This window comes from Copadichromis virginalis, linkage group LG4, assembly GCF_057382275.1.
Source record: "Copadichromis virginalis isolate Kocher_CV1m ecotype Utaka linkage group LG4, C_Virginalis_male_GT1.1, whole genome shotgun sequence".
Lineage (NCBI taxonomy): Eukaryota > Metazoa > Chordata > Actinopteri > Cichliformes > Cichlidae > Copadichromis > Copadichromis virginalis.
Window position 1 is genome coordinate 14,615,201 of NC_140621.1, and position 24,809 is coordinate 14,640,009.

At 39.9% G+C, this 24,809-nt stretch overlaps 1 protein-coding gene and 1 long non-coding RNA gene across 3 annotated transcripts; one reads left to right on the forward strand and one right to left on the reverse strand.

The window, feature by feature from the left end:
* Positions 1 to 1,475: 1,475 nt before the first annotated feature.
* Positions 1,476 to 9,409, forward strand: LOC146711058 (uncharacterized). The gene is made up of 3 exons (XR_014920093.1): positions 1,476 to 1,605; positions 7,427 to 7,666; positions 7,845 to 9,409. It is a non-coding gene; the product is annotated as an uncharacterized LOC146711058 (long non-coding RNA).
* LOC146711059 (uncharacterized) lies at positions 2,178 to 23,754 on the reverse strand. Of its 2 annotated transcripts, none has more exons than XM_085453754.1 (19): positions 23,190 to 23,754; positions 21,907 to 21,994; positions 19,632 to 19,680; positions 16,693 to 16,737; positions 16,488 to 16,576; positions 16,244 to 16,340; positions 15,571 to 15,710; positions 12,873 to 13,042; positions 12,443 to 12,546; positions 12,108 to 12,275; positions 10,477 to 10,628; positions 10,001 to 10,103; positions 9,830 to 9,902; positions 9,650 to 9,692; positions 9,224 to 9,553; positions 8,985 to 9,116; positions 6,103 to 8,175; positions 5,126 to 5,216; positions 2,178 to 4,556 (listed from the first exon to the last, which is right to left on the reverse strand). In XM_085453754.1, the coding sequence occupies exons 1-19, from the start codon at positions 23,353 to 23,355 to the stop codon at positions 3,327 to 3,329; spliced, it is 5,343 nt and encodes a 1,780-aa protein (XP_085309880.1). In that variant the 5' UTR covers positions 23,356 to 23,754; the 3' UTR covers positions 2,178 to 3,326. The 2 variants fall into 2 exon arrangements, with proteins under 2 accessions (XP_085309880.1, XP_085309879.1); XM_085453753.1 differs by having other exon boundaries at positions 2,179 to 4,556; positions 15,571 to 15,713.
* Positions 23,755 to 24,809: the final 1,055 nt, after the last annotated feature.

A 24,809-nucleotide genomic window follows, 5' to 3' on the forward strand; every position in this document is an offset into this window, starting at 1 on the left:
CTAAATGTGTTTACTGCATGAAAGTTTGAACACTGAAAGTTAACATTTACCGAACACTTAGTACAAATGTTTTCTAAGTGGATTTCTGGTTTATTTTCACTGTTTAAATATAAGGTGTTGAATTGCCTAAAGTAAAATATAAATTGTACAAACTGTACAAACAATAAAAAAAGTTAATTGCTTAAAAATGTTGAATTCATTCAATTCTTAAAAGCTAGTACAATAATAAAAACAAGAAAAAGCTAAAATTATGATGATAATGAAGAAAATCAGCTACTTAATATTTTAAATGATGAACTTAAAAAAAATGTTTTCGTAACTACTATCATTAATTACATAACACTTAAAAAACAGTTTTGAATAATATGGAAAAAAGTTGGAGAAACATAAATTTTTTGAGTAAACAAAAACATGTTTTTAAGTTACCAATTATTAAGTATATGGTAATTAAAATTACCTTTACTTATAGAGGAAAAGTTCATTCCTCTAACTCAATGTAGTTTGTTGGTTCAACGTAATTTCTACACAAGTTATCTTAACGCAAAAAGATTAATGGAAACTGTTGCGGTAATTTTTTTTGTTAAGCTTAAACAATAGTTTTTAGAGTGTGGGAGCCGGAACATGCCCAACGATTTGTCTAACCCGACCCATGTGACCCATTGTAATGTATGAAACATTTCAACATGAGGGGAAATGTCTGAGCATTTCTAACTGAGACTAGTTGTTTGAATCATTAAGACATGAAATACCAGATGTTTAGTTTCAAAAGATCTACATGTGAAATGTTTGTACCTTTCAAATGTGGTTTGATGGTCAATTAATTCAATTCATTTAGATTTTTAAAAAAGTTGATTCAAAATTTACTTGAAATATATCCACCACCTGTTTTCTTACTCGATCGCTGAACAAGAAATAATGCTTTTGTTTGTCTGGCAAATTTTTAAGGTAATAGGAGACGGGATTGTGTTTTTTTTATTTTGCAGAAGTTGATACAACCCCCTTTAAACATTATTACTTGTACAAAATAGGTTGTATGTGGCCCAAGAACTAAAACAATGTTTTCCACCCCTGAGCTAGAGAAAACAAACAAGTCACCTTAATATCTCTACAACTTAATGAGTTGCATAAATATGAGCCTTTAAATTTCATTTGTGTTGAAAAGAGCCACCATGCTCCACTGGTTTCTAGTTTTGCAACAGTCTAAGCCCTGGATCTGACAGTGGTAGTGCTACACTGACTGATATGACTGATAGGACAGACCAACTTCCCTCAAACTCTTAACTAAAAACGGAAGAAAACAGAGTCTCCTGTACTGGTAGATAATTAAAGAGAAACATGGCTGTCTACATAAAGCTGTTCTTAAGGCTCCGATGTGACCGACTCACTTTTAAACAGCTAAACAATCTCCAAGCAAAAATAACAGACCACCAAAGCTCTTTACAGATTCTTTACTTTGACAGATTCACTAAGTTAATTCACAGGGACTGTTTAAGCGGAGAATTTAAACCATAAATCAACCTACCTGCCCTGTGCTCCAGCCTTAAGTCACCTGACCGCCTTTAGCGGCTGAAATAATGGATGCTCAACATACACAGCTCGCCAGAGGTAATAAAAGGAATAATAATAATATATTAAATAGACACGTTTGACTATGATGGAAGAGAAAACTTTATTTAGAATATTTTAAAGTAAGGACGAGTAATATCAGTTTGGCTATTTTAGCATGCTAGCGTGCTCACAGTGATAACAGCCTAGCATCTTGTGTTAGCAGCCAAGGCCGCAGGGTGGAAACGTTAACTAGGACTGAGTATATTAGAGAACTGGGGATACAATACAGATAGTTAAACAAATACAATATACTTTTCATGTTTGAACAATATAATTACGTACATTGTACTAACATGATAGTATATTGTACAAACATATAAAGTATATGAAAGTTAGTATGAAAGTTAGAACAATAAACTTTTCACGTTATAACGTGATATACTTCTATTTTTCTTTTGCCTGGGTGGCAGCTCTGCGCTTGCGTAAAATATTGATATAGAAGTGCAGTATGTACTAAATTGTGTTGATTGGCATGTCTGGTTTTTAAAAAAAAAAAAAAAAAAAAAAAAAAAAGCCTATGCACATTTAAACGACAGAAGTTGACCCAAAGTGCACAATAACACTCCAGGTCTCCGACAAATCTATTTTCAAAATACACGAAAAGCTGAAAAGTGTGTTTTGTTGTATTATTAATTTTATTGTTGTGGAAAGTATAAATCACAATCATTTCATGGTCATTAAAACGTGTTCAGAAGTGATGACTATTCATCATCTCATAAATCATGACACACTGCTCTTCCCTTCATAAGCTGCCTTTATGGGTTAAAAGAAACAATATTGGCCTTATATTTAATTGGTATGTGATCAATGCCAAAACGTAAGCAAGATTATTGAGGGACATTGGCCTGCAGTGTTTTCAGAATAGTACATAAATAGCTGCTGCTTATTATATGTTGCTTGGTAGCTTGATCTATTATAATAGAATTTATCTGCAAAAATAATAAAGCTTTAAGGTAAAGATGCAATAGAAAGTCAAATCCAAAGTGCAGTGAAGTAGATGTACTGTATGTTAAGCCTGGAGTTACCACTTGTGCTCACTAATAGTACCAGCAGACATCCAGACAGAAACCCAAGATTTTAGATTTTTTTAAATTATTATTTATTTCCCTCAAAACAGGAAAAACTAAACTTGCCTCTACTAAATCATTCATCTATCCAGCAGTTTTTAGATTAAACATAAAAGAAATAATAAATAAACAAAATGCAACACAGAGGTTAAATCCTAAATATTCACAGTAGGCTGTGCATTTTAAATGATCACAATCTTTTTCTCAGTAATCCAAACGCACCCCTGTGCGAGGCAAGGCAAATTATTGACTGACTATTCAAAATGTAAGATTTCCATCCATAGCAGATTCATGTGAATCGTAACTGCTGGCAGTCCTGAGCAAGTTGTAAACAAGTGCAAAAATCCTTCAAGTCAAAATAATTCAAGAGCGTTAAGGTTCACCGTGTGATTTCAGTCACATTCATTTTTTTGATTTTGTATAAAGTGCCATTTCTTCACAATTTTATACGAGGATTGCGAATGCTATAAATGAATTATGAAGATCTTAACGTGATACAAAACGTATCCTGGAGCAAAAATTAAACAAAAGTAACAACAACAACAACAACAAAAAACAAAATCCAGGCACCTGTTGGTCAGAGAAAATAAAACAACATTCAAGTATATTTAACTTCATTTTTAGAGTCGAGGTGACACATCCGAGTGGAGATCAGTGGTTTTCCTTTCGTTTCCACCTGTCGGCCCCCTCTCCTCCGCTCTCTTCTGCGCCATCTGTTCTTTTCTTGGACTTCTTGTGTTTGTGTTTCTTCAGCTCTCCGTCCTGCGGCTGCTCCGGGGTCGCCTGCCTTTTCTCTTTTTTCTGCCTTTTTTGTTTCCTCTCCTTCTCTGTCCTCTTGTCGTCTTTGCTGTTCCCCTGGCTCGCTGACGAGCCGACGCTGCTGCTTCGGCTGCTGAGCATCTCCCCTTCCTCCAGATCCTTCCCTCCACCGAACCAGTTTTCTACTCCATCCACTTTATAATCAGCCTCATGCTCCCACCAGGCACTTCCTCCCTGCACAGCCATCATCCCTCGATTTTCTCTCCCCTCTTTGCCTTCTTTGACGAATTTCTCAGCCTTGTTTGGTTTACGCTCTTCTTTTCCAGCTTTGCTCTGCATTAACCCCAAATGAGGGGAATATCTTTGAGAGTATCCAGGAGATTCAAAGGGGAGCAGGTCTCTGCCTTTACCCCGGCTGTGGGAGTGGTGTGTCCCTGGAGCTCTGTCTTTATTTCGATCACTCCCTGATGAATCTTGGTGGTTACTGTGGTAGTGGCTGTAGTTTTTATCTTTGTATCTGAGATTCAATGATGGGTCTCTGTGTGTTTTCTGTGCATCTTTTTCAGGCAGGTTGGGTTCCCTGCTTATTGTGTTGCTTTCCCTGTTTCTGGCACTGGTGAATTTCTTGCTGGGACAGGATGAACTCTTGTTGCTAGCCTGGCTGCCCCCGTATTGCAGATCTGTCCTATCTGCATTGTGTGATGTTGAGAAGGAGTAAAACTGAGAGGAGGTGGGGAGAGAGGCAGTGCGTTTTTGCTCTTTGTCCCCGTCTCTCCCGCTTCCTTCCTCTCTTGTTTGTTCTTTTGACCTTTTCCTCTCTTGTTGCCTCTCCCTCTCTCTGTTCCTCTGCCTGTCCATCTCTCTCCTTGTCTCCCTGCCTGCATCTGCAGACGTGGTGCTTACAGCTCCGTCTTTGCCACTAGAGGGAGCCACACTTCTGTGTGACCAGGAGCAAGCAGAGTCTCTCTCTTTCTCCCTGCCCCTCTCTCCCTGCTGTTCCTCGTCACCCTCGGCTTTGTTGGTCACTGACGGTTGAGGCAGAGTCAAAGAAACACGGTCAGTGTGAACTCTGACTTTTCCTTCATCCTCCTCCTCATCTCTCTCCCATGTTGATCGGGGTGCCTGGGAAATAAAAGTAAAAATACAATGTGACTCAGATGTCATGACTTTTTTTTTTTTAAGGGAGTAAGTCATAGTAGCTTAAGCATCATTAGTTAATATTAATCTCTGGCACTCTTCCTCATGTAATCAGTTGTCCTGTCTCCTTCCCTTAACCCACAACTGGTTGTGACAGGTGACTGTTAAAAGGGAGTTTTTCCTTTTTGAGTTTCTTTTTTTTTCACTGCCACCGAGTGCTTGTTCACAGGGGGTTATCTAATTAGGGCTTTCTTTCTACTATTGTAGGGTCTTTACCTTACAGTATGAAGTGCCTTGAGGCAACTCTTGTTGTCATTCAGCACTATATAAATAAAACTGAATTGAGTGACAGAATGGTGGCACAGTGGTTGCCTGATACCAAGATCCTATATGTGAATCCACCATCTGGCCGGGGCCTCACTATGATGAGTTTGTATTCCGGTTCTCCGGCTTCCCCCCGCAGTCCAAAGGCACGCAGTTAGTAGGGTTCTACATTGGTTGGATGGATGAACTTAGGTGGTGGATGCTTATATAACCTCGGCTGACATACACACCTGAACGTGTACCAGCTCCGTCCATCTTTCTTGGGTGTATTTCTCCAACGTTTTCACCACTGTCCTCCTCTGATGACTCTCTTCTTCACGGCTGCCCAACACACATAGACAAGATTAAATATCACAGGTAATCTAATAAAAGAAGATATACAGCTGCAACACTAGATCTCTTTAGTCTTTAATTGCATCCTAGGATGTTGTTCTTTAGTCTTTGTAGATCCCTGAGGAGAAAATTACGTCCTGTGTTTTATGTGTTAGGAGCAGTGGGCAGCCACCCTGCAGAGACTAACTCGAGTAACAAGCCAGTGACTCAATTGAAGACCTGAGGAAAATTAAACTAGCATGTTTTAACAGTGAGGAAAATCTGAGATCCAAGAATGCATGTGAATGTTAGACAAGGTGCTTGCTGTGAAGATGTGATAAACAAATAGCAGCCGAGCTGGTGGGAAAAATGAAGATAAATTGATTAAGACTGCAAATTCTGTGCAGCTCTGATAGGAAAATATTTCCCTGACTGTTAAAGACCAATCCAGGGTATTATGTTCTTATATTACAGGTAAAACAGTGTTGAACTTAATTTACTTATTAATTATCTAATGTAAAAAAACCCAAAACTATAGTAATCTAAATGGCTGTTCAGATACATTTCGGGTTTTCTACCTGCTTCCACTTTTTCCAGTGAAAGCAAATACTGTTGTTCTTCGTTTAGGAACAGTTTAAACTGAATACACACGTTTAGGTTCAGCAGTTGTGTTCAGACAGAAAAAAAGACATGACGATGTCACCACAACTTGTAACAACTTGGTAAGGTCTGAAAATGTACTTTGATCTAGACTTTGAGAAACGCAATCATATTTTATTACCAGATCAGATAAGATAAGATTATTATTTAATCTAAACATTTCTTGGAAAATGCAGCTACAAAGATTAAAATGAAGACAGTTAAGAGAAAAAAATGAAAGCAGTAATGTTCTGACCTGCCATCACCCAGCTTGGTGTTAGGTCCATCTTGGTGGCCTTCATTTTTGCTCCTTGATGAGCTGAACCTCAATGTACCTTCCTCCCTCGTCATCATCTCGACACCTTCCTTTAGCTCGTCCCTCCACGCTTCTCTGTTTTCTTGCTCCTTCTGCGAGTCTCCCATCTCTTGATCTTTGTCGTCCTCTCTCAAACTCTCTTCTTCCCCCTTTCCTGTCTCACTCTCCTCCACTCCTGTGAGCGCACAGTGCCATAAGTCTAATTCCCCCTCGTCTTCATCGTCTTTTCTTTCTCTGGTGTCTTCCTTCTCTCCTGCCTTCGTTCCCTTATCATCTCTGAAGGTAAATTTGTCCCATGTCAGTCTTTTTTCTCCCTCACCTTGTATCAGTTTGTCTTCAGAACGGTCCTCCTGGTTTCTACTGGATTCCTTTTCATTTAGTTCACGTCTGTTGACCCTCTGCGCCTCCTCTCTATTTTCAGGGTAATTGATGTTTTCCTGCGCCTTCCCTGTAACCTCGTGTTTTCCATTGTTCTCCTCTGTCCTTTTGCCATCCAGGTTGATGTTGATGCTTATCTTCATCTGCGGTTTCACCTTCATCCCTTCCTCCCAGATGTCTTTCGCTGTCAGAGGCCATGTTTTCTTCTCTGACTTCTTCTCCATTTTTTGCTTCTCTTTGTCAAGTGGTTTCAGGAATTCACTAAGACGGTTTTCAGGCTTCTCTGCTGTTTTCGTTTTCAGGTGTTTGCCACTTTGCATCTCACCAGAAAGACTACCATCCCTTTCATTCTTCACCAGATCCTCATTCTTTCTTTTCCTATTCTTCTCTGATCTAGAGTCAGGAGTTTTGCTGCCTCCAGGGTTTTCTTCTCGCTCTTTGCTCGTCCCGTCTAGCTCTTTGTTGGGTTTTGCTTTGTGCTGTCTCTTCCCATCACTAAAGTCTAAATCTTTGCCTCTTTTCCAGCATTCCTCTCCTTCTGAATTGCTTCCTATGAATTTTCTTTCAGGTTGGTCTTGTTTCAGGACAGTTTGGTCTGAATCTTTCTGTACTGGCGTACTATGCTTGCAGGCCTTTGGTTCACTGCTGTGCCTCCTTTTGTCCTTTCTGCTGTCATCTCTAGAGCTTTCAGCATGAGGGGGCGAAGTCTCCTGTCCACTGTCTTCAGGTTGTTTCTTCTTCTTCTTTTGTTCATGTTTCAGTGGGCTCGACTCCTCCAGTTTTTTCAGTGGTTTATTGTCTGTACTCGGTCCTTGCAGTTTCATTTCCATGCTACTCTTTGAAAGCGTGACTTGTTTATGTCTTGACTTCTCATTGCACCTCTCAGTAGATGCTCTTGGCTGAGCTCTGTCTTCAGATGGCGTGGAGCGACCGTCACTGGACGACTGAGATGGAGGTGATCGGCTGTCATTAGCCTTATAAGACATAGAGGAACTGCTGTCACTGCATGACTGAGATGGCGTGGAGCGACTCTCGCTTGAAGAATGAGATGGGAGAGAGCGACTGTCACTGGATGACTCCGACGAGGGGGAGCAGCCATCCATCTCAACAGGGCATCTATCTTGTGGTTGGTAGCGAGACTTTAAGCTGGCTTGTGACTGATTTCTGCTTCTGTCTGTGCTCACCCACTGAGGGGGAGGAGGAGGAGGAGGAAGACTGAGTAGGGGAACAGGCAGCTGGTGGAGCTGGTGATAGCTGCTGAAATATTTCTCATACCACTCTTTGTACTCATTCTTCCACTGCAGGTAGCACTCCCTGTCCAGCTCCAGGCTGTTTGCTCGACTTGTGCACGTGTTTCTGGAAATACTGTCCTCAGAGCGTGCCACTTCCTTCCCTGAGCGTTCTCCCCGCTTCCGGGAGTGGTTGCTGCTTGAAGATGACTTCTTGCTAAGATGGCGACTGTGATGGCGGTCCTTTCTGCCTAATAGAGACTTGGACCTGGAATGACGAGCCCTTCGAGGTGAAGACGACGAGGACGGTGTAGGTGAGCGCGAGCGTTTATAACCGTAGGTATAAGAGCTAGGCTGGCGAGAGCGTGTGTGCAGGTCTCTCTGATGAGAGTAGGGAGAGCGGTGTCTAAAGAAGAAGAAAAAAAGAAAACACAAGACAGTTTTCACTGTATGGAAAATACATGGTTATTGGTTGGTGGGTGTTATTAGGTGGTTGTGGAGGAGTGGGTCGCTCACTAACAAGAAGGCCCCTTCAGTCTGTACCCTTGGGCAAGTTACCCCTGAGGTATGTGTTGGAGTGTGTGTGTGATTATTAGAAGGTGGAAACAATGGAGAGCTACAGGTACTCTGGCATTTACCTGAATGACAGACTTGACTGGAGGACCAAGAGTGATGCTGTGAACAGGAAGGGAATGAGCAGACTCTACTTTATGAGAAAGCTCTGATGTTGGAGATCTTCTACCAGCCTGTGGTACTGATAGAAGATCTCCATCATCATGAGTGGTACTGCTATTGTCTTCTGCTCTCCACCACAAACAACCCATCTCACCCACTCCAGTCTACACTACTGAAGCAGGGGAGCTCTTCTTCCCTCAAACTAATTCAACCCCACTTCCATAAAGAATGCTTCAGGAAATCATTCCTACTGTTCTCTTAGGTTTATACTGTACATACTATTTTTAATGACATTTGTACTACTCTACATTTGTACTAAATGTTTTTATATTATTTATTTACTCCACAAATGTAATGTGAATTTTCAGGTTTTTAAACATAACAATGCTGTTGGGTTTTTTTTGCTCTGTATTTGTCCTGCATGTTTTTAGTATACAAGTCAGTTTCTGTCAGTCCTGAAGATTTTCAATTCAGGATGGTGCAAAACAGCAAAATGCAAAATACTGTAAATAACATTTCTGTAAAAGGGCCACAAAATACCTTGATCTGCTTCTGGAGCGAGAGCGAGACTCAGAGCGGCTTGAAGAGTGAGAGTAGGAGCAAGAGGCCTTGGTTGTAGAAGACTTTGAATGTGAAGAGGAGCGTCTGTAGCCAGATGCTCTTTGAGGTGACCTGAGTGACAAAAAGTGACATGTAAAGATATAAAATATACATTATGTTCAGTTCATCATGTACATCTATAGGATAGTATAAACATAATGCTGTAAGCAGGTACACACCTCTCTTTTTTCTTTCTCTGATACTTGTACCACTCCTGGGGAATGAGGCGAGGGATGGGGGAGGAGGTGGTAGTAGAGGAGCAAAGGGATGGGATAGGGGTACCCTGGGGGGCTGGAAGGGTCCAGATGGGTGTGGCAGGTGGGTATCCAGGAGGGTAAGTGCTGTGCAACTGTTGAGCTGATAAGTACGTGTGAAAAAGTGGGGAGGGAAAAAGAGGTGGTGGAGTATTTGAATATGAAGCGGAGGATGATGTGGAGGGGATGGTAGAAAGCTGCTGGGTATTAGATTCAGTCTTTCCTCCAGTGAGACAAACCAAAGATGAAGAAGAGCTATAAGGAAGGTACATGAAAGGTAAAAGATGTCAGTGTTTAAAGAGTGGAAAAAGGAAAATACAAACCCCTAACTCAGAAACACACACTACCGACCTCTCCAAGCTGACTGAGGATTCAGGGTATACTGGGGTTGCACCTGTTGATTCAAAGAAAAAGTGTTTTTTTTCCCTCATTATTTCCTGATTTTAGTGACATTACTGGCATGTGTCTAAACACAAGGTTAACAGTAGGGAATAGATTATCACACACTGATACTGTTTATTAGTCACTCACCTGAGCAGGAGTGTTGATTCTCTTGACTGACGCTACCTGTCAGAGGCTGCTCTGCTGCTGGAGTGTCATCATCCTAAACAGACACAAATGCCACAAGATTTCATTAAAAAACACAAACAAAAAAACGTTATTATTGAGTGAGAATGACTGTTCCTGTATGAATGACCTCACCGGTGTTATGGGCTGTGACGGTGGATCAGTCGGATCTTTGTTTGAAACCTTTCCAGACAGGGCAGCACCTGCTGAGTCACTGCACATCTTTCCTTCAATCTCACTGAGTAAATACATCACAGTCAGCACAACATGATCGCAATCATTTAAATTCTCCTCATTCTTACCTCTTTAGCAGCACTGCAAAGCTGTAGCTACAGTGAAATTACTCCTTTTTTATAAATGGCAGCGCCAGCTATTTTAAAACCCTTTGATTTTAAGTTGGAAATACAGTAGTTAAATTCACAGTTTATCGTTAGACAACGAGCGTTACTTCATTGTCAGGCAACACTAGGAGCTCCCAAACAGCTTTAAGTGTGTTTTCACTGCTGTCTGGCTGGAGTGGGACATCTTCAACATCCTCAAATATTATGAAGATCGTCCGCAATGTGGATGTAGAAATACCCATGTAAAAATCAGTGTAATATTATACATACTTCTCAGATATTTCTAGCTGGTTTTCTAGAGGCTGGAGGGATGTGCCTGCTGTGTCATTCTCAGAGGCTGGGTCTGTAGTTGTAGGTTGAACCTCAGAGACTTGAGACTGTGGTGGTATATTTGCAGTCTTTAGATGATCTAGAAGAGAGTCCTGAACAGGGGGTATACCAAGAAAACATTGCAGAGATCAAAATCCAGTGGAACAAACAAGGGAGCATGAATGCTAAGGAAGATCTTTGTAAAACAGAATCCCAAAGCTTAAATGATTATTCGTAATGATGGCTAATTTACTGGGCTGATCTACAGAATTAAATTAAATTAGATGTTTTTTTTTACGATTGCTGTGCCACACATAAGACGAGTTAACTTATAGAGCAAATTAACAGCAAATGGTGAAAAAACAGAGGTATTTTACTCTTGCAACAGCAGTAGAAAACAAAGTTTTCTTAGTTTTTAGTAACTTTCTAAGTTTACCACAAATAGATCTTAATTGAATCGAGTCCTCATCAGCTCTGTCGCTCTCTTTGTATTTTGTCTCTCAGGTTAAATACCTTTTGGACAGCTTTTTATTGCTTGTTAACATAAGTGCAATAAAACTTAATATGCTGTTGTGAACTTTATTACCATTGTTTTCTCAACAATTTCTTCTTGTGTGCTACACTCCTTATACGATACAGTGCACACACAAAACTAGAAACCGGGTAAGAAGAAACTATCATGACTGCAAATTAAAGGAAACTGCAAGAGTTTTAAAAATGATTTTAGTCATAAATATGAATTTAGCATTTCATATTCTTTTCATTTGTCCCTTTAAAAAAAATAAAGTTAAGGGATGATGTTAAATCAAGTCTAATGTTGCCTCTTCTTTACAGTGAGAAAGGTTATTAATTTAATAATAGTACTGGAACTTCTTTTCAGTAGATACCCAAAGCTGAGGTGTCTGTATCAACATCAGGCCTGAGAAAGTTGGATCACTGCACCTCAATTTGGGAAACATTTCATCAAAGCCAATAAACGAAACCAATAATTTACAATAGAGGAATATAGTACATTAGGACTGTGCGACATGGCAAAATATATCAAGTGATGATATTAAAATGTCTATTGTTCCTTTAGATGACGCTTTGCAATAGTCACCCCGGCACCACAGGAAGGACCAGCCAAAAAACATCCGGGTTCTCATTCCTAAACGAGGGGCTAGAGCCATCAGGTGCTCAAAATAAATCTCAGAAGAAGAACAGTGACCATTACAACTTATATTTGTAAATAGATAGAAAATATATAGAAGCTCTTATATGACTGCGTGGGGTCATTTAGTGTGTGTTGCTACAGGTTAACATAAGGCTGATATTGATATGTTAAAAAGTACTTTTGATTTGGTTATTATATAAAATATTCACTGAATTTACAGAAAATGCACTATACTGTGATTTATATCATTATCAGGATAACAGATGACTTATATCAGGATATGAGACATGTGTACATGCATGTTTCTTCTTTGGGCAAATACAGAATGTTGCAGAGACCTACCAAAGGTCTTACCCTGAAAAGAAAACAGTAATTATATTATTTGCAGGTTCTTTATTTTTCCTGCCTGCCAGATGAAACATATTATTAAAAGGCTCACCTGCTGGCTTTGGGATGACTGCTGAGGTTTCTGTGGCTGGCTCTGCATGGGCAGAGGGGGCGGGGTAGGGACAGAGGGGGCTGGAGTTAGATTTTGAGACTGGGATGTGGCTGGTTTTCTTTTCAAGCTTTTGTCTTGTCCTTGTTCTTTCTTAAAACTGTTGACAGCCTGTGGTGGGAGAAAAATGGATGGAGAGCAAAGTGAATGCTGAATACTGAATCTTCTGGTGTGACGTTACAGATCAACAATACAACATTAACTGTACCTTGAAAAAGAAAGCATTATTACAAACATTTAATCTATAATATATAATTATTATCACTCTGTCAATTCACCTGTCTGAGAAATTTATTGGCTATCAAGGTGTCAGGAGAGACTTCTAATTGTTCGCAGGTGGGACAGATATGGTACTCTGATTCCAACAAGGCAGTGCGAATACCTGAGTGAGAGAAAAGGAGATTAAAGAGCAACCAGAGCACTGTTTATTTGTACAATAATGTGACACAGTCCTACAGTTTGAAGCAGTGCCGTGCTTTCACTGTCGAGAGTACAGACTGTACATGCACTTGTGTTTCTGCTGCTTTTGGTAGGCAAAATTTGCACATTTTTGCTGAATCTGTGATACACTTAAACATTTCTACAATTTTGTACTTTGTGTAATTAAATTTTTGAGTTAGTAAGAACTGGATATATAGATATATTAGGTTCAGGTGATTAGATGTTTAAACTATTAATTTATCTTATGTGTGTGTAGCAGACACTCACATTCATCACAGTAGCTGTTTCCACAGCAGGGTATGACCACGGCATCAGCCAGCAGTTCATTACAGAGCAGACAGAGGAGCTCGCCAGGTATGGGATCATCCTGGTCTTCAGACTCGGGCTCCTGTGCAAGGAAGGGAGGTTTCTCCTTCTTGCCAATAGCATATGCCTCTCTATGGACAGAAAAAAGTACATGCACATTTACTTTTGTGTCCAACCCACTGTCATTATTGCACTTTTCTGTTGCGCTGTCTTATGTTTGTATCGTTCTGTTCTGTCTGGTGTTGCACTGTCTTTGTTTTGGGGTTTTTTTGCAATTCCTGCAATTTTTTTTCACACTTGCACTTTATGTAGTCCTGTGTTGATTGTCTTTTATATGTAGCACCATTGTCTTGGAGGAATGTTGTCTCGCTTCAATGTGTACTGTACCGCTGCACATGGTTGAAATGACAATAAAGCCTCTTGACTTTTATTTATTAACAGGATGCTTTTAACTAGATTTACTTCAACTGGGTACCTTTAAGAGAAGGCTGTTAATTTGACATTTGACTTAAAAAATGGCTACTAATAAGCCAAAAGTATAGAGCATGGACTGAAAAGGAGGATATCTATCTATCTATCTATCTATATAAAATACAGCTCTCTTTCAAATAACGACTCGTTACAACAGTGGTATGCAGAAGAGCATCTCTGAATGCACAACATATCCAACCTACCTGCCACTCCTGTCAGCTGAGAACATGAAACTGAGACCAAAGTTCACACAAGCTAACCCAAATTATAAAATGGAAGGCTGGAAAAATGTTCTTAATGTGTTTTTCTAAGTTTAGGTCTGCATCCATCACTACACCCAAATTTCTCGCCTGGTTTGTGGTTTTTAGGTGTATAGATTGAAGTTCTCTGGTGACCTGTAATCGTTTTTCTTTGGCGCCAAAGACTATTACTTCAGTTTTGTTTTTGTTTAGTTGGAGAAAATTGTGGCACAACCAGTCATTAATTTCCTCAATGCATTTACCAAGAGCCTGTACAGGGCCTCGGTCTCCTGGTGACATTGTGGTATATATTTGTGTGTCATCTGCATAGCTGTGGTAGTTTATTTTGTTGTTCTTTATAATCTGTGCCAGTGGGAGCATGTAAATGTTAAACAGAGGGGGTCCCAAGATGGAACCTTGGGGAACTCCACATGTGATACTTGTCTGCTCGGATGTGAAGTTACCTATTGATACAAAGTATTTCCTGTTTTCTAAGTATGTTTTGAACCAGTTTAGTACAGTTCCTGAAAGACCTGCCCAGTTCTCCAGTCGTTTGAGTAATATGTTGTGGTCAACTGTATCAAATGCTGCACTGAGATCCAGTAAAACTAGGACTGACATTTTTCCACTGTCTGTATTCAGACATATGTCATTAAACACTTTTGTCAGAGCGGTTTCAGTGCTGTGGTTCTGTCTAAAACCTGACTGGAAGGCATCATAGCAGTTATTCTGTTTTAAGAAGTAATTGAGCTGTTGAGAAACTGCTTTTTCAATGATCTTACTTAAAAATGGGAGATTTGAGATCGGCCTGTAGTTTTTCATTTGTGTCTTGTCAAGATTGTCCTTTTTCAGTATAGGTTTGATTACAGCAGTTTTTAGTGGTTCTGGAAACACACCTGATAATAAAGAAAAGTTGACGATCTGTAACAGGTCTGACTCTAAAGTCTTTGAGACCTTTTTGAAAAAACTTGTTGGCAGGACATCTAAACAGCAGGAGGAGGAGTTCAGTTGACCTAAGATGTCCTCCAGGTCTTTGCTGTTAATCGGGTGAAACTGTTTGATGGTGTTTAAACAGTTTTTCGGTGGACACAGTACATATCCTGGATCTGCTGTTGATGTACCAACTGCTTGTCTAATCTTTTGGATTTTGTCTGTGAAGAATTTGGCAAAGTCATTGCAGGCCATGGTTGAATGAAGTTCAGCTGCCACTGGCACAGGAGGGTTTGTTAGCCTGTCAACTGTAGAAAATAAGACCCGAGCATTATGGCTGTTTTTAGTGATGATGTCAGAGAAGTAGGACCTTCTTGCACTCCTCAGTTGTAAATAAAATGGAAGGCTGGAAAAATGTTCCCTGTTCTGATGAGTCTTGATTTCTGCAGCAATATTTGAATGACAGGGTCAGACCTTAAACTTAACAGCTTGAAAGCTGCCTTGTATAAACAGTTCAGGGTGGTGGTGTAATGCTGTGGGGGATATTTTCTTGGCACACTTTGGGCCACTTAGTATTAAGTGAGCTTTGTTTAAGTATAGTTGCTTTGTTCCATATTATTGCTGACCATGTCTGTCATGACCACAGTGAACCCATTTTTTGATGGCTTCTTCCAGTAGGATAATCCACCTTGCCACAAAGCTCAAATGAGCTTAAACAGTTTTCTTAGCCATGACAATGAGCTCACACAATCCAGTAAAACACCTCTGGCATGTGGTCAAACAGCAGATTCACATCATGGAAGTGCAGTCGACTGATCTGCAACCTAATGTGATGCTGTCATGTCAACGTGGACAAATCTCTGAGGAATGTTTCCAGTACCTGGTTCAATCTATGCCACGGATAATAAATGCATTTCTGAAGGCAAACTCTAAGAAAAGTGTAAATAAATGTATTTCCTAACGGTCAAACAAAAGAAACATTAATAAACACACACAGTAACACTTTAATTAACACTCACGCATCTATGGCAGGGATTGCATAGCGCCCACAGTTGGTCAGCTTGGCGCCTTTAATGTTGGGATCATCCACTTCGACCATGAAGGAACGTGGGATGCCTGTGCTCTTCTTTATCCTCACAGGTGCCTCAGAGTTTTTATCCTGCTGTCAAAGACAGAAACATCTACATTTAAAGGCACACATTCCAGCTTTATATTTAAAAATAATAATTTCTTGTCTGGTAGACTAGCTTTGCATGATTGATATGTTAAATAAATCCTCAGCCATGAATCCTCTAGCTGAAACAAGATACTCTGATTGCCTCATCCTTGCAAACTGAAGGTTTGAAAAGCAGATGGGTGAAGCTTTTGTGCTCACAGCCAGAGGTATCTCAGTGAGATGACCATATTAGGATAACTCGCTGACGTAATATGGAGCCAATAGAAAAAGAAACTGCACATGTGCTTATCTCATTATCTGGAACCTTGGCCGTTTTTAATATGTTGGCTAAATAATAAATATAACAGAAATCCAGGAAAAGCATTACAGATATCTGAAGTACACGTGAATACGCAAACACTATCAGCACTCAAAGAAATTATACATTTCTACATTCTTTACTCACCCAGGTTTATTTTTCAATTCACGATTTGTACAAGTAGCTAAGTCACTTAACAGATACATTATGGCCTTACCCCGCTGGAAGGACAGTTCCTGATGTGGTGTCCTGGATTTCCACAGCGATAACAGGTGTAATTCGCAGAAAGGACATTGCTGGGTTTTGTGTTTAAACTGGAGAATAATAGGAAGAGCCGAGTGAGAATGTGTAATGTAAAAAAGGACATCAACCAATAAAGAAGGAAGACGTAAAGAGAGATATGAGAACATGAGAGGAGTTTAAGAGATGGAAACTCGACAGTGTGAGGATACATGACTCACTTCATGGGGTCATAGATGGACTGATTTATCATAACTTTGATCTTATCCTCCTCTGATGCATCCACATCAACCAGGTTAGCCATCTGCATCTAAATGCATGATGTGCAGCATACACAAAGACGTCGTTTGAGGATCAGTGTTCAGCTTGGACTGAAGCATGTAAACCAAGATAAACGTGCATAACAGAAATAGAAAATAGCATTACCTTGGAGAAAAAGGACAGGGCTCTTGTCGAACTGTGATCATCCATCTGTTAGAATTAAACACAAAAAAGTTTCATAAAAGTAATCATGACGGCCGCCCCCGGTTACCCAGCTTGTGGAAAAACATTAAAATTGTTTATCCAAAAATGTCTGAAAATAAAGTTTGAGGTTTGACATACAAGCATACACAAAACAAGACATTTGAGCTACAAACCTTTACCCCAAACTGGGCTAAACCACAATTCAAGGTTTTAGTTGTTACTTTCAGTTTGTTTTACGAAATCACAAGTGTCATTTAAATGAACATAAAATTTGCATCAGCATCCATCTGTGATTTTCAGTGTGACTGATCACTGTCCACACAGCTCACACTGCATTTCTCCAAACTCTTGAATTTAAAATGTAAAGAAAACTTTACAAAGCATCCTGGGAATGTACACTTGTCCAGCCAGCGTTTTTCTGTCTAAGCATCTATTTATGTTATCCTCCTCTACTGTGCTGGAACAGAGGAGCAAAGAAAGAAATCCAAACTGTGTGTGTGATAGAGGCCGTGAATTGTTGGACAGGAAAAACCTGTTTAACAGGTTCTGGTTTAGTAGCCTTTAAATGGAAACACTGTAGAAACGCGCATGCAGAAACGCGCATGGCCCCAAAAGGATTAATCCTGTGAGCTTTACCAGCTTGAAACGGAGACTTTTTGCTAAGACCAGAATGTCTCTGTTGGACTGTTGTGAAAGTTTTTTTTGCAGCTTTCAGAGCTGTAACTGCTTTAATGAATCTTTAGCCTCATGTAGATCAGTAGTTTGATTTGTACAAATATTTGGCTGATAGGCCAGAAAGCATGCCAAATAGGTATATTAAACTAAGATAAAGATAAAACATCCCTGAAGTGAGCCTTTAGCTGAAGCTCCTACTATAAAGAGAAATTAAATACACCAGCATGGGAGTATACTCATTACTTCAAAAAGATATGCAACATTTCCCCCCCCCCCAAAAAAGGCACATACAGTACACATATGACTCAATGTTCAACATTATGAAGGTCAAAAGATGGTACTGCGAAACATCCGTTTCGCTCTGATATCATCATTTAAGCACGTCAGCTGTAATAATTTATACCCAAGTTATGTTATACAGGAGCTGCTGATGTGAAGGGGGGGGGGTGGGGTAGCTCAGTAGGTAGAGTGGTGGCCCCATGATCGGAAGGTCGGGGGTTCGACTCAACTGAACGGCTACCCTGAGGTACCCCTGAGCAAGGTACCGTCCCTACACACTGCTCCCTGGGCGCTGCATTGGTGGCTGCCCACTGCTTCACTGGGTGAATGGGTTAAATGCAGAGGAACTATTTCCCTATGGGGACTAACACATACACATTAAGAAGTGTTGTGGCTACAATTCTTTGTTAATGTAACACATTTTTGTAAACATCTAAAAAGTCCAAATTCACACTTACACCACTTACAATGTAATTTATAGCTAAAGCCGCCACTTAAACCTTAAAGTTAATGACACATTTAAAATGCAGCATGCAAGTTAAAAAGAAACACCTCCTGACTGAACTACATGATATTGTTAATGTGAATTTCAGGTGATGTCTTTTTGGTCTCCAGCTCTCTGTCTCTACAGCTTTGATTCCCAATACCAGTATTGTGCAAGCCGCCCAGCACGAGGAATCCAGTATAAAATGGGTGGAGTGGCCCTATAAGCTTGTTAAACGGCCAGTGATTCCATTGTCTTTTCTCTGTGTAGAAGTGTGTATTAGCGTCACTCTTCACAGTGAAGAAACACATACTCAGTACATAACACAGCTTGATATAAATAACTTTATTGGTAGAAAAAAAAAACAAAAAAAAAAAACAACAACACAAAATTAAAAAGTCTGTCCAAGTCAGTCCAACAGACTCAAAAGACTAAGAAGAGTGGCAGACACTTCTCCTACTGAGAAACCAAAGAGAGAAATCAGGTCAGTGCACACCAGTTAAGACTGCAGCAAGTGAAAGCTTGACTTTACCATCTTTAACTGAATTACACACAAGACCGCACTATAGTGTTTTAGAATGAAATACTTACAATGCACAGCTTGGTCCCTGAGGAATGAGCTTCTTTTGTTCTTGTTATAGATCAGAGACTAAGCCTTTTTAGCTGTTGCTTTAGCAGTCGATGGCATTTATTACTTAAAGGCGTGTAACATGACATGGCTATACAACTCTAAATCTGCATATTTCTTCACTTAAAGGGTGTCTTCTAATAACGCTGTCCATTACACCAAGGGAGTGATTTCAATTATGGTGGTTCTAAATGAATCACATTATAAATACTCAGTAAGAATTTGAAACTTTACAGCAGCCTGATAAATTAAAGTTATGCAGTATTTGCCCAGAATTGATAGACTTTAGACCATAAAAAGTGCAAAAGTGGCTTCTGGATGAGGCACAACTGGGCAGTGCCAGCATCATTAAACAGTTGGGTTTATCAGCTGTGAATAGCTGGCCTGCATGATAATGTTTGACCCACCCGCGCAGCTCCACCTCCCACAGACAGATACTGAACAATCTTCAACAATAGACGCTGACTGGTGACACAGCAGCTTGATAACATAACAGTTGAGAATATTTATTTAATAAAAGTGAGCACATACGACCTGTTTAATTGTAAACTTTTTTCTTTTTAAATGTTTTTTTTTAAAAACTTTTTTTAGTCAGTTATCTTCAAGCACTTAAATTGTTATACTGCGATTGTAAAATACATGATTCCCATCAGCTTTGATCCATTTAGTCTGCTTAATTAAAGAAAACGATGCATGTCACATGTATTCTATGTATTATTATTCTTTGTTATAAAATGCAGCATGCCATTTTTAAAAGACACAGCCTTAAAAAAAAAAGTGCGTGTTTTGTGGAGCTGAAGGCAAAGTGCTGTGGGATGTGGTTTGGCTACATACTGCTCTGCTGGCTCCAAAGGCGTGGTGAAGCTGGACCTCTGATCGCTCACTGAAAAACAACAAAAAAACATTTTTAAACCTCCTCTACGACGGTGTGAGGCACAGATTTTTTTTCCCCCTGACAGAAGTCAGTTGTCCATATCCAAACAGTCTTTGATGTGAATTAAAGAGCACTTTTAAAAGCTGCTTCAGTGAAAGTGATGGATAATGAAATCTACAACGGAGTGCTTTCTTTTGTTCAGAAAAGTGCAGACAAAGCAGGCAAATTAGGTTACAGCAGTGTGCATTAAACAAATCAAGAAGATATCTTCCTGCAGTGACCTTAAAATAAGATTTCTGTGTTTTTCCATACAGAGCATTACCTGCCGAGGTGCACAGCAGGGACAGTAGCACACAGACATAATTTTATATATCAAGAACAACAATCCTGAAAGCTGCCTACTTGATTTGCCTACTCACACTGCTGAAGCTCCACATTGGCCTAAAAACAAACAGAACAGGAATGCAGAGTTTGTCCCCTGTGATTACATTGGAAATACCCCAGGAAGGCAGTTCTTGATGTCCACTCAACGCAAAGGGCAATTTCTGAAATGCCAGCAAAGCACATGGGCACCTGTGAACAACTAGCAAAACTGAAAAGGCTGAATATTTTCTGTCTCTGAGAGACACATTGGGAGCGTTAACACACTCAGAAGAGTGCATCAGAAGAGCTAATACAAAGGTACATAGAGGCTGAAGTTCAGTTCCTGTGTTGTTTAGATCTGATGGAACAGAAAACAGTGAATCAAGTCAGAGCTTGAATGATTCATAGGTCAGCATTAAGGGGCTTACCAAAGCAAAACCACGCCTCTAAGAATGATCAAGGATGAGGACTGGACTGAAAATGAGTAAAAAAAAGCAGCCAATGTCCAAGGAAAAGCAGTGAAAGACTTTCAGAAAGCCTTGAATTATTGCTGAACACCACTTTAAATTAAATAAATAAATAAAAGTCTGGCTCCTGGGAAGTAAAATATACAGAAATGACAAGATTTGGGAAAGTGTTATATGAAATGAATAAGCGTCTTGAGGCAACTGTTGTGATATGGCGCTATATAAATAAAATCAAATTGAAATTTAATTGAAAGATGTCAACATTGACAATTATTTCATTTGAAAATATCCTCATATTGAATTAACAACAAAATGTTTACACAAAGTTAGAACTGGGACATTTTTTAAGTCTCTGGGAACTATTAACCTGCATTTGTACACGCAGCAATGAACCACATGCTCAACAATAGTTTTCTTGAGCACATGCAGTCAGTTCCACTCCCTCGTCTAGAGATTTTGCTAGATTACAAAAATCTTTTAATTACATTAATTACAGAAGGTGACAAAATCCTAAATTTTTTTGTACATCTTATGTTGAGAAATACTGTTGAGAACACTATTGGCCAAAGCATAGCACGCCTTTCATTACAGAATATTTTCTAAATTAGATACACTTGATATTTGTTTGGACAATGTTGAATAAAAACAAGGTATGAATGATCACTGCAGTCTGTTTTTATTTACATTTTAAAAAGTGTCCAAGCTCTTTTTAGAAACATAATTAAGAATGATTGTGATTTATTGTTGTTTTTTGTTCGTGTGTTATTGCTTTGAGGATAAACAAGTCCCCTCATGCAGGTGGAGAGCTCATTTTCTGCTTTTAATCTTGTTGGCAGTGTTACGCCACCAATTAGCCCTAATTCCTCTCACCAGTCTGTAGGGTGCTGACACGGCTAGTCACATGACCGCCAGTCTGTTCCAGCGAGGTCCTGCTTTCCAAGCATAAAACCCACAACACTGCTGGTTCTACTGCGTAAGCCTGACCAGTGATTTGGGTAACCACTGAGTTTGTCACCATGTAGTTTCCTCAGAGTATTTTCTCATGGTCATGTCATGCAAAATCCTCAAAACTGAAATGGCCTCTACCAGCAAACCAGTGCTTTTCATGAACCACAGCAAAAGCTTTACAGTCAATGACAAAATACAGCAAATTAAGATAATTTTTCTTATTAAAATTATGTTTTTTGGGGTCAAGGTAGACTCTTATTAGCTTAACTGAATCTTTAGCTAGTATCCACTGCTACCCCAGGCTCTTGATAAGTCCTCTTGCAGTGAAATCTCAAAACTGTAGGTAAAGCTTTGGATTCCAGGTTGTAGCTTGCTGAGGCAGGGTGGAGCCTTTGCTATGGCAGGGACTAATAACAGTGCAGGAAATCAGATGGCAACTCCAAAAATATAGACTCACTTGTTGTGGGTCTTGCTGCTCGAGCTGGGGATCCGTCTGACGATGACAGATGAACCTTTGGGGATCAGACTGTCACTGTCAGTGTACTCTGAGAGGGAGAGATGAAGATAGCGAGGCTTTAAGGGTAATGATTAGCTCACCAGAAAGAATCTTAACTGGAATCTTACAAAACGAAAGAAGATAAAGAGCATAAGATTAGGTCTCAACTTGACTGACAAGCCCAATAGGTAATAATGTAAAGTCTAATGTAAAGTGCTGGGATTGCAACAAAGATAGACTTATCCATTTGTGAAAAATGTCTGTCACAGCAGTCAGCTTCCCCAGGTGACATTTTGTCTGACCAAAACACCATAATCCAAAGATTTTCATTTATCATACTACCACCACACTACCACAAAAGATACCCTTTAAAAAAAAAAAACAAAGACAAACAAAACTAAACAAACTACCCATAATTCCAAACGCCTCCACCCACCAGGAGCAGGTGAACTGGAGAATACGGTCCTGGGTCAGTATCCCATACAAACTGGCTTGAGGTGTTGTGACAAAGACAAAGTCCATCCAAGACGTTGATATAAATTAAAAATAATTTATTAAACACATTTTAATTTTCTGTTCTTTTCCAGCATTGAGCCCTCATAACTTCATGAAAAGCTTCTGATTGCTTGATGACATGCTCTGTTACCTGAGCCACAGCCGCCCCACAATAGCCAAACATCCCAATGAACTTGTATCACCCTCATGTGCAATATTCACAACAAACCTGCTCCATTACACTTATTTGATCCACCCCCATCCTCTTACAAAGTTCATTACATATTTAATCTATTTTTTGGCCATGTTTACTTTTTTGTTCATGCCACAGTATATGACAGCAAATACTCTAATAGCTCATTCATGTGCATGTGCATCTGGGAGCTCTTAAGCATATGGTAATGAATAAAGAGGTGCTCCTGTTCCACCTTTGCTATTTTTAACTCAGGCTTCCCCTGAGACTTGCACATGCACTGACAGGGCTCACCCACCACCACCGTCAGGCCTCACGATTAAAAGCACGAGGCGTAAAAGCGGCAGGAATGTAGCCCATTCATTAGGCCCTTTTGTCCTAGCTTGACTTTTCTGGACCCCCCCCTCCCTGCACTGTTTAACCTGAAAGAGGTGACGCAACGCTTACCTCTGTCTCCAAACAGCTGTGATAGCAGGACCACGCGCTTTCCGACAAAGTTGAAGACGTTGACTTCAGTTTAAACAAGCTCGTTATCAGTGCACACATGTTTTATTACCTTCTTTGGTCTGCGCGTTTGTGATCTGCAGGTCGCAGTCCCCGGCTCGGAGCTTCTCCCTGCCCATGATCTGCCTCTTCAGCTCATTCAGCGTGATGTGCACGCCATCAAAAACCACCGTGTCGTAGCTGAGTCTGGAGGAGAATTTATAATGAATGTGAGCCATGATGAGAAAAAAACCTCCCTCAGTCCAAAGTTGACTAAAATCCGACAGCTGACAGCTTTTCTGCGATGCCAGGAAACCTGCACTGTGCCAGTTGCTATGGGACTACAAAGTTAGCTAGCTGACGTTAGCAGCCGGTGCACCGAGCGATAGCGGTTCAGTGCTAACAGGCTGAAGCGTCAATTAACAAGTGCCTCACGAAAAGTGGCTTTTACGGGATGACATGACCCGACGTCTGCTCCGACAGCCACAGAAATTTAAATAAAAGCGCCTTCAGTCGGTTTCGAGTCTATTTTGAACTTTTATTCGCAATAACGTTGCTCTCGATCTCGAGGAGTTCGCTGACAGAAACCACCAGCTGTTTCCACCAGCAACGGCTCGTCAGCACAGGGCACGCTCCAGCTGATGGCGCGTTCACGTGACACCCCGCAACTTCCGAGCCTCCAACTTTACGCCAGCTCACTCAGCCGTGCGTGGTGATTATAGAGCTAACAAATCGCACATTTTCCTAACGCTTTCAACGCATCCAAATAAAAGCTTCTAATTGCGCAATACCAAAGTGAGTATTGCGCAGATAGCAACGAGGGGAGGAATAGTGCAGCAAACTCTTCGTTTCGTCCGTTAAATCGTTAAGAAAGGCATTTTTTTTAAAAAAACGAAAAAAAAAAACATCAAATCACTCTTTGCCGAATGTAGTTATTCTAACCAGTGCATATGTAATTTCACCAATGCCATGTTTTGTTGTTAAATAATTAAACATTTCTTTAATTATAATATTATCTGTAAAATCTTTGCCGTGAGATATCCTGGCACAATTCTTACAATTTAAGCCTGCTACATCATGTCTAATCATAACTATGTTTTGTAGCTGATGAAGATTGGTTATACCATAACGTTGTAATTTAATAAAATAATAGTAGGCTAAGTGAGACAGTGTCTTGAGGTTAGAATTTAAGATTTGTCTTTTTAAAAAAAAAAACTTAAAAAAAACGCTCCTATGAGCACTTGTCATTCATTTGGGTCTGTCGTGTCTTTCTCAACTAGTTTTGCCATCCAAAATATTTGATTTGATAACTTAAAATCTCGAGTTATTTTCTTAATTTCTAGTTATTTTTTCTGAAATTTGAGATAAAATTGTGGCAGGAACAAGCGTCCATACATTAAAGGGTGAGTCCGTGTTCTTGTTGTTTCTTAGCGTTGAAGGGCTGTTTTTGCCTTGTCACTTGAAGGCAGCGTTTGCTTCCTTACAGTAGTTCACCTGTTTTTGGCCTAAGGGAGTGTCAAAGGCAGACTCGAATTCCTTTGAAAATTGCACGATCACTTGTCCAATTCTTTTTTTCCTTCCTTCTTTTTAGTTCTTTTTCCTTTCTTCCGTCTTCTTCTTCTTTTCTGTAAACTAGGTCCCCTTTCAACATAACCAATATCTCCATTAAAGAAAAACAAAGAAATAAACAAAC

What these genes read in the sequence shown, in the direction of transcription:
- LOC146711059 (XM_085453753.1), bottom strand. Translation starts at nt 23,355, where the DNA reads ATGGCTCACATTCATTATAAATTCTCCTCCAGACTCAGCTACGACACG. An exon ending in CGCTCCAGAAGCAGATCAAG is followed by an intron (nt 8,176 to 8,984) that starts GTATTTTGTGGC and finishes CTTCTTCTTTAG; the next exon opens with ACACCGCTCTCCCTACTCTC. An exon ending in CGGAGCTGGTACACGTTCAG is followed by an intron (nt 4,557 to 5,125) that starts GTGTGTATGTCA and finishes TTTATTTCCCAG; the next exon opens with GCACCCCGATCAACATGGGA.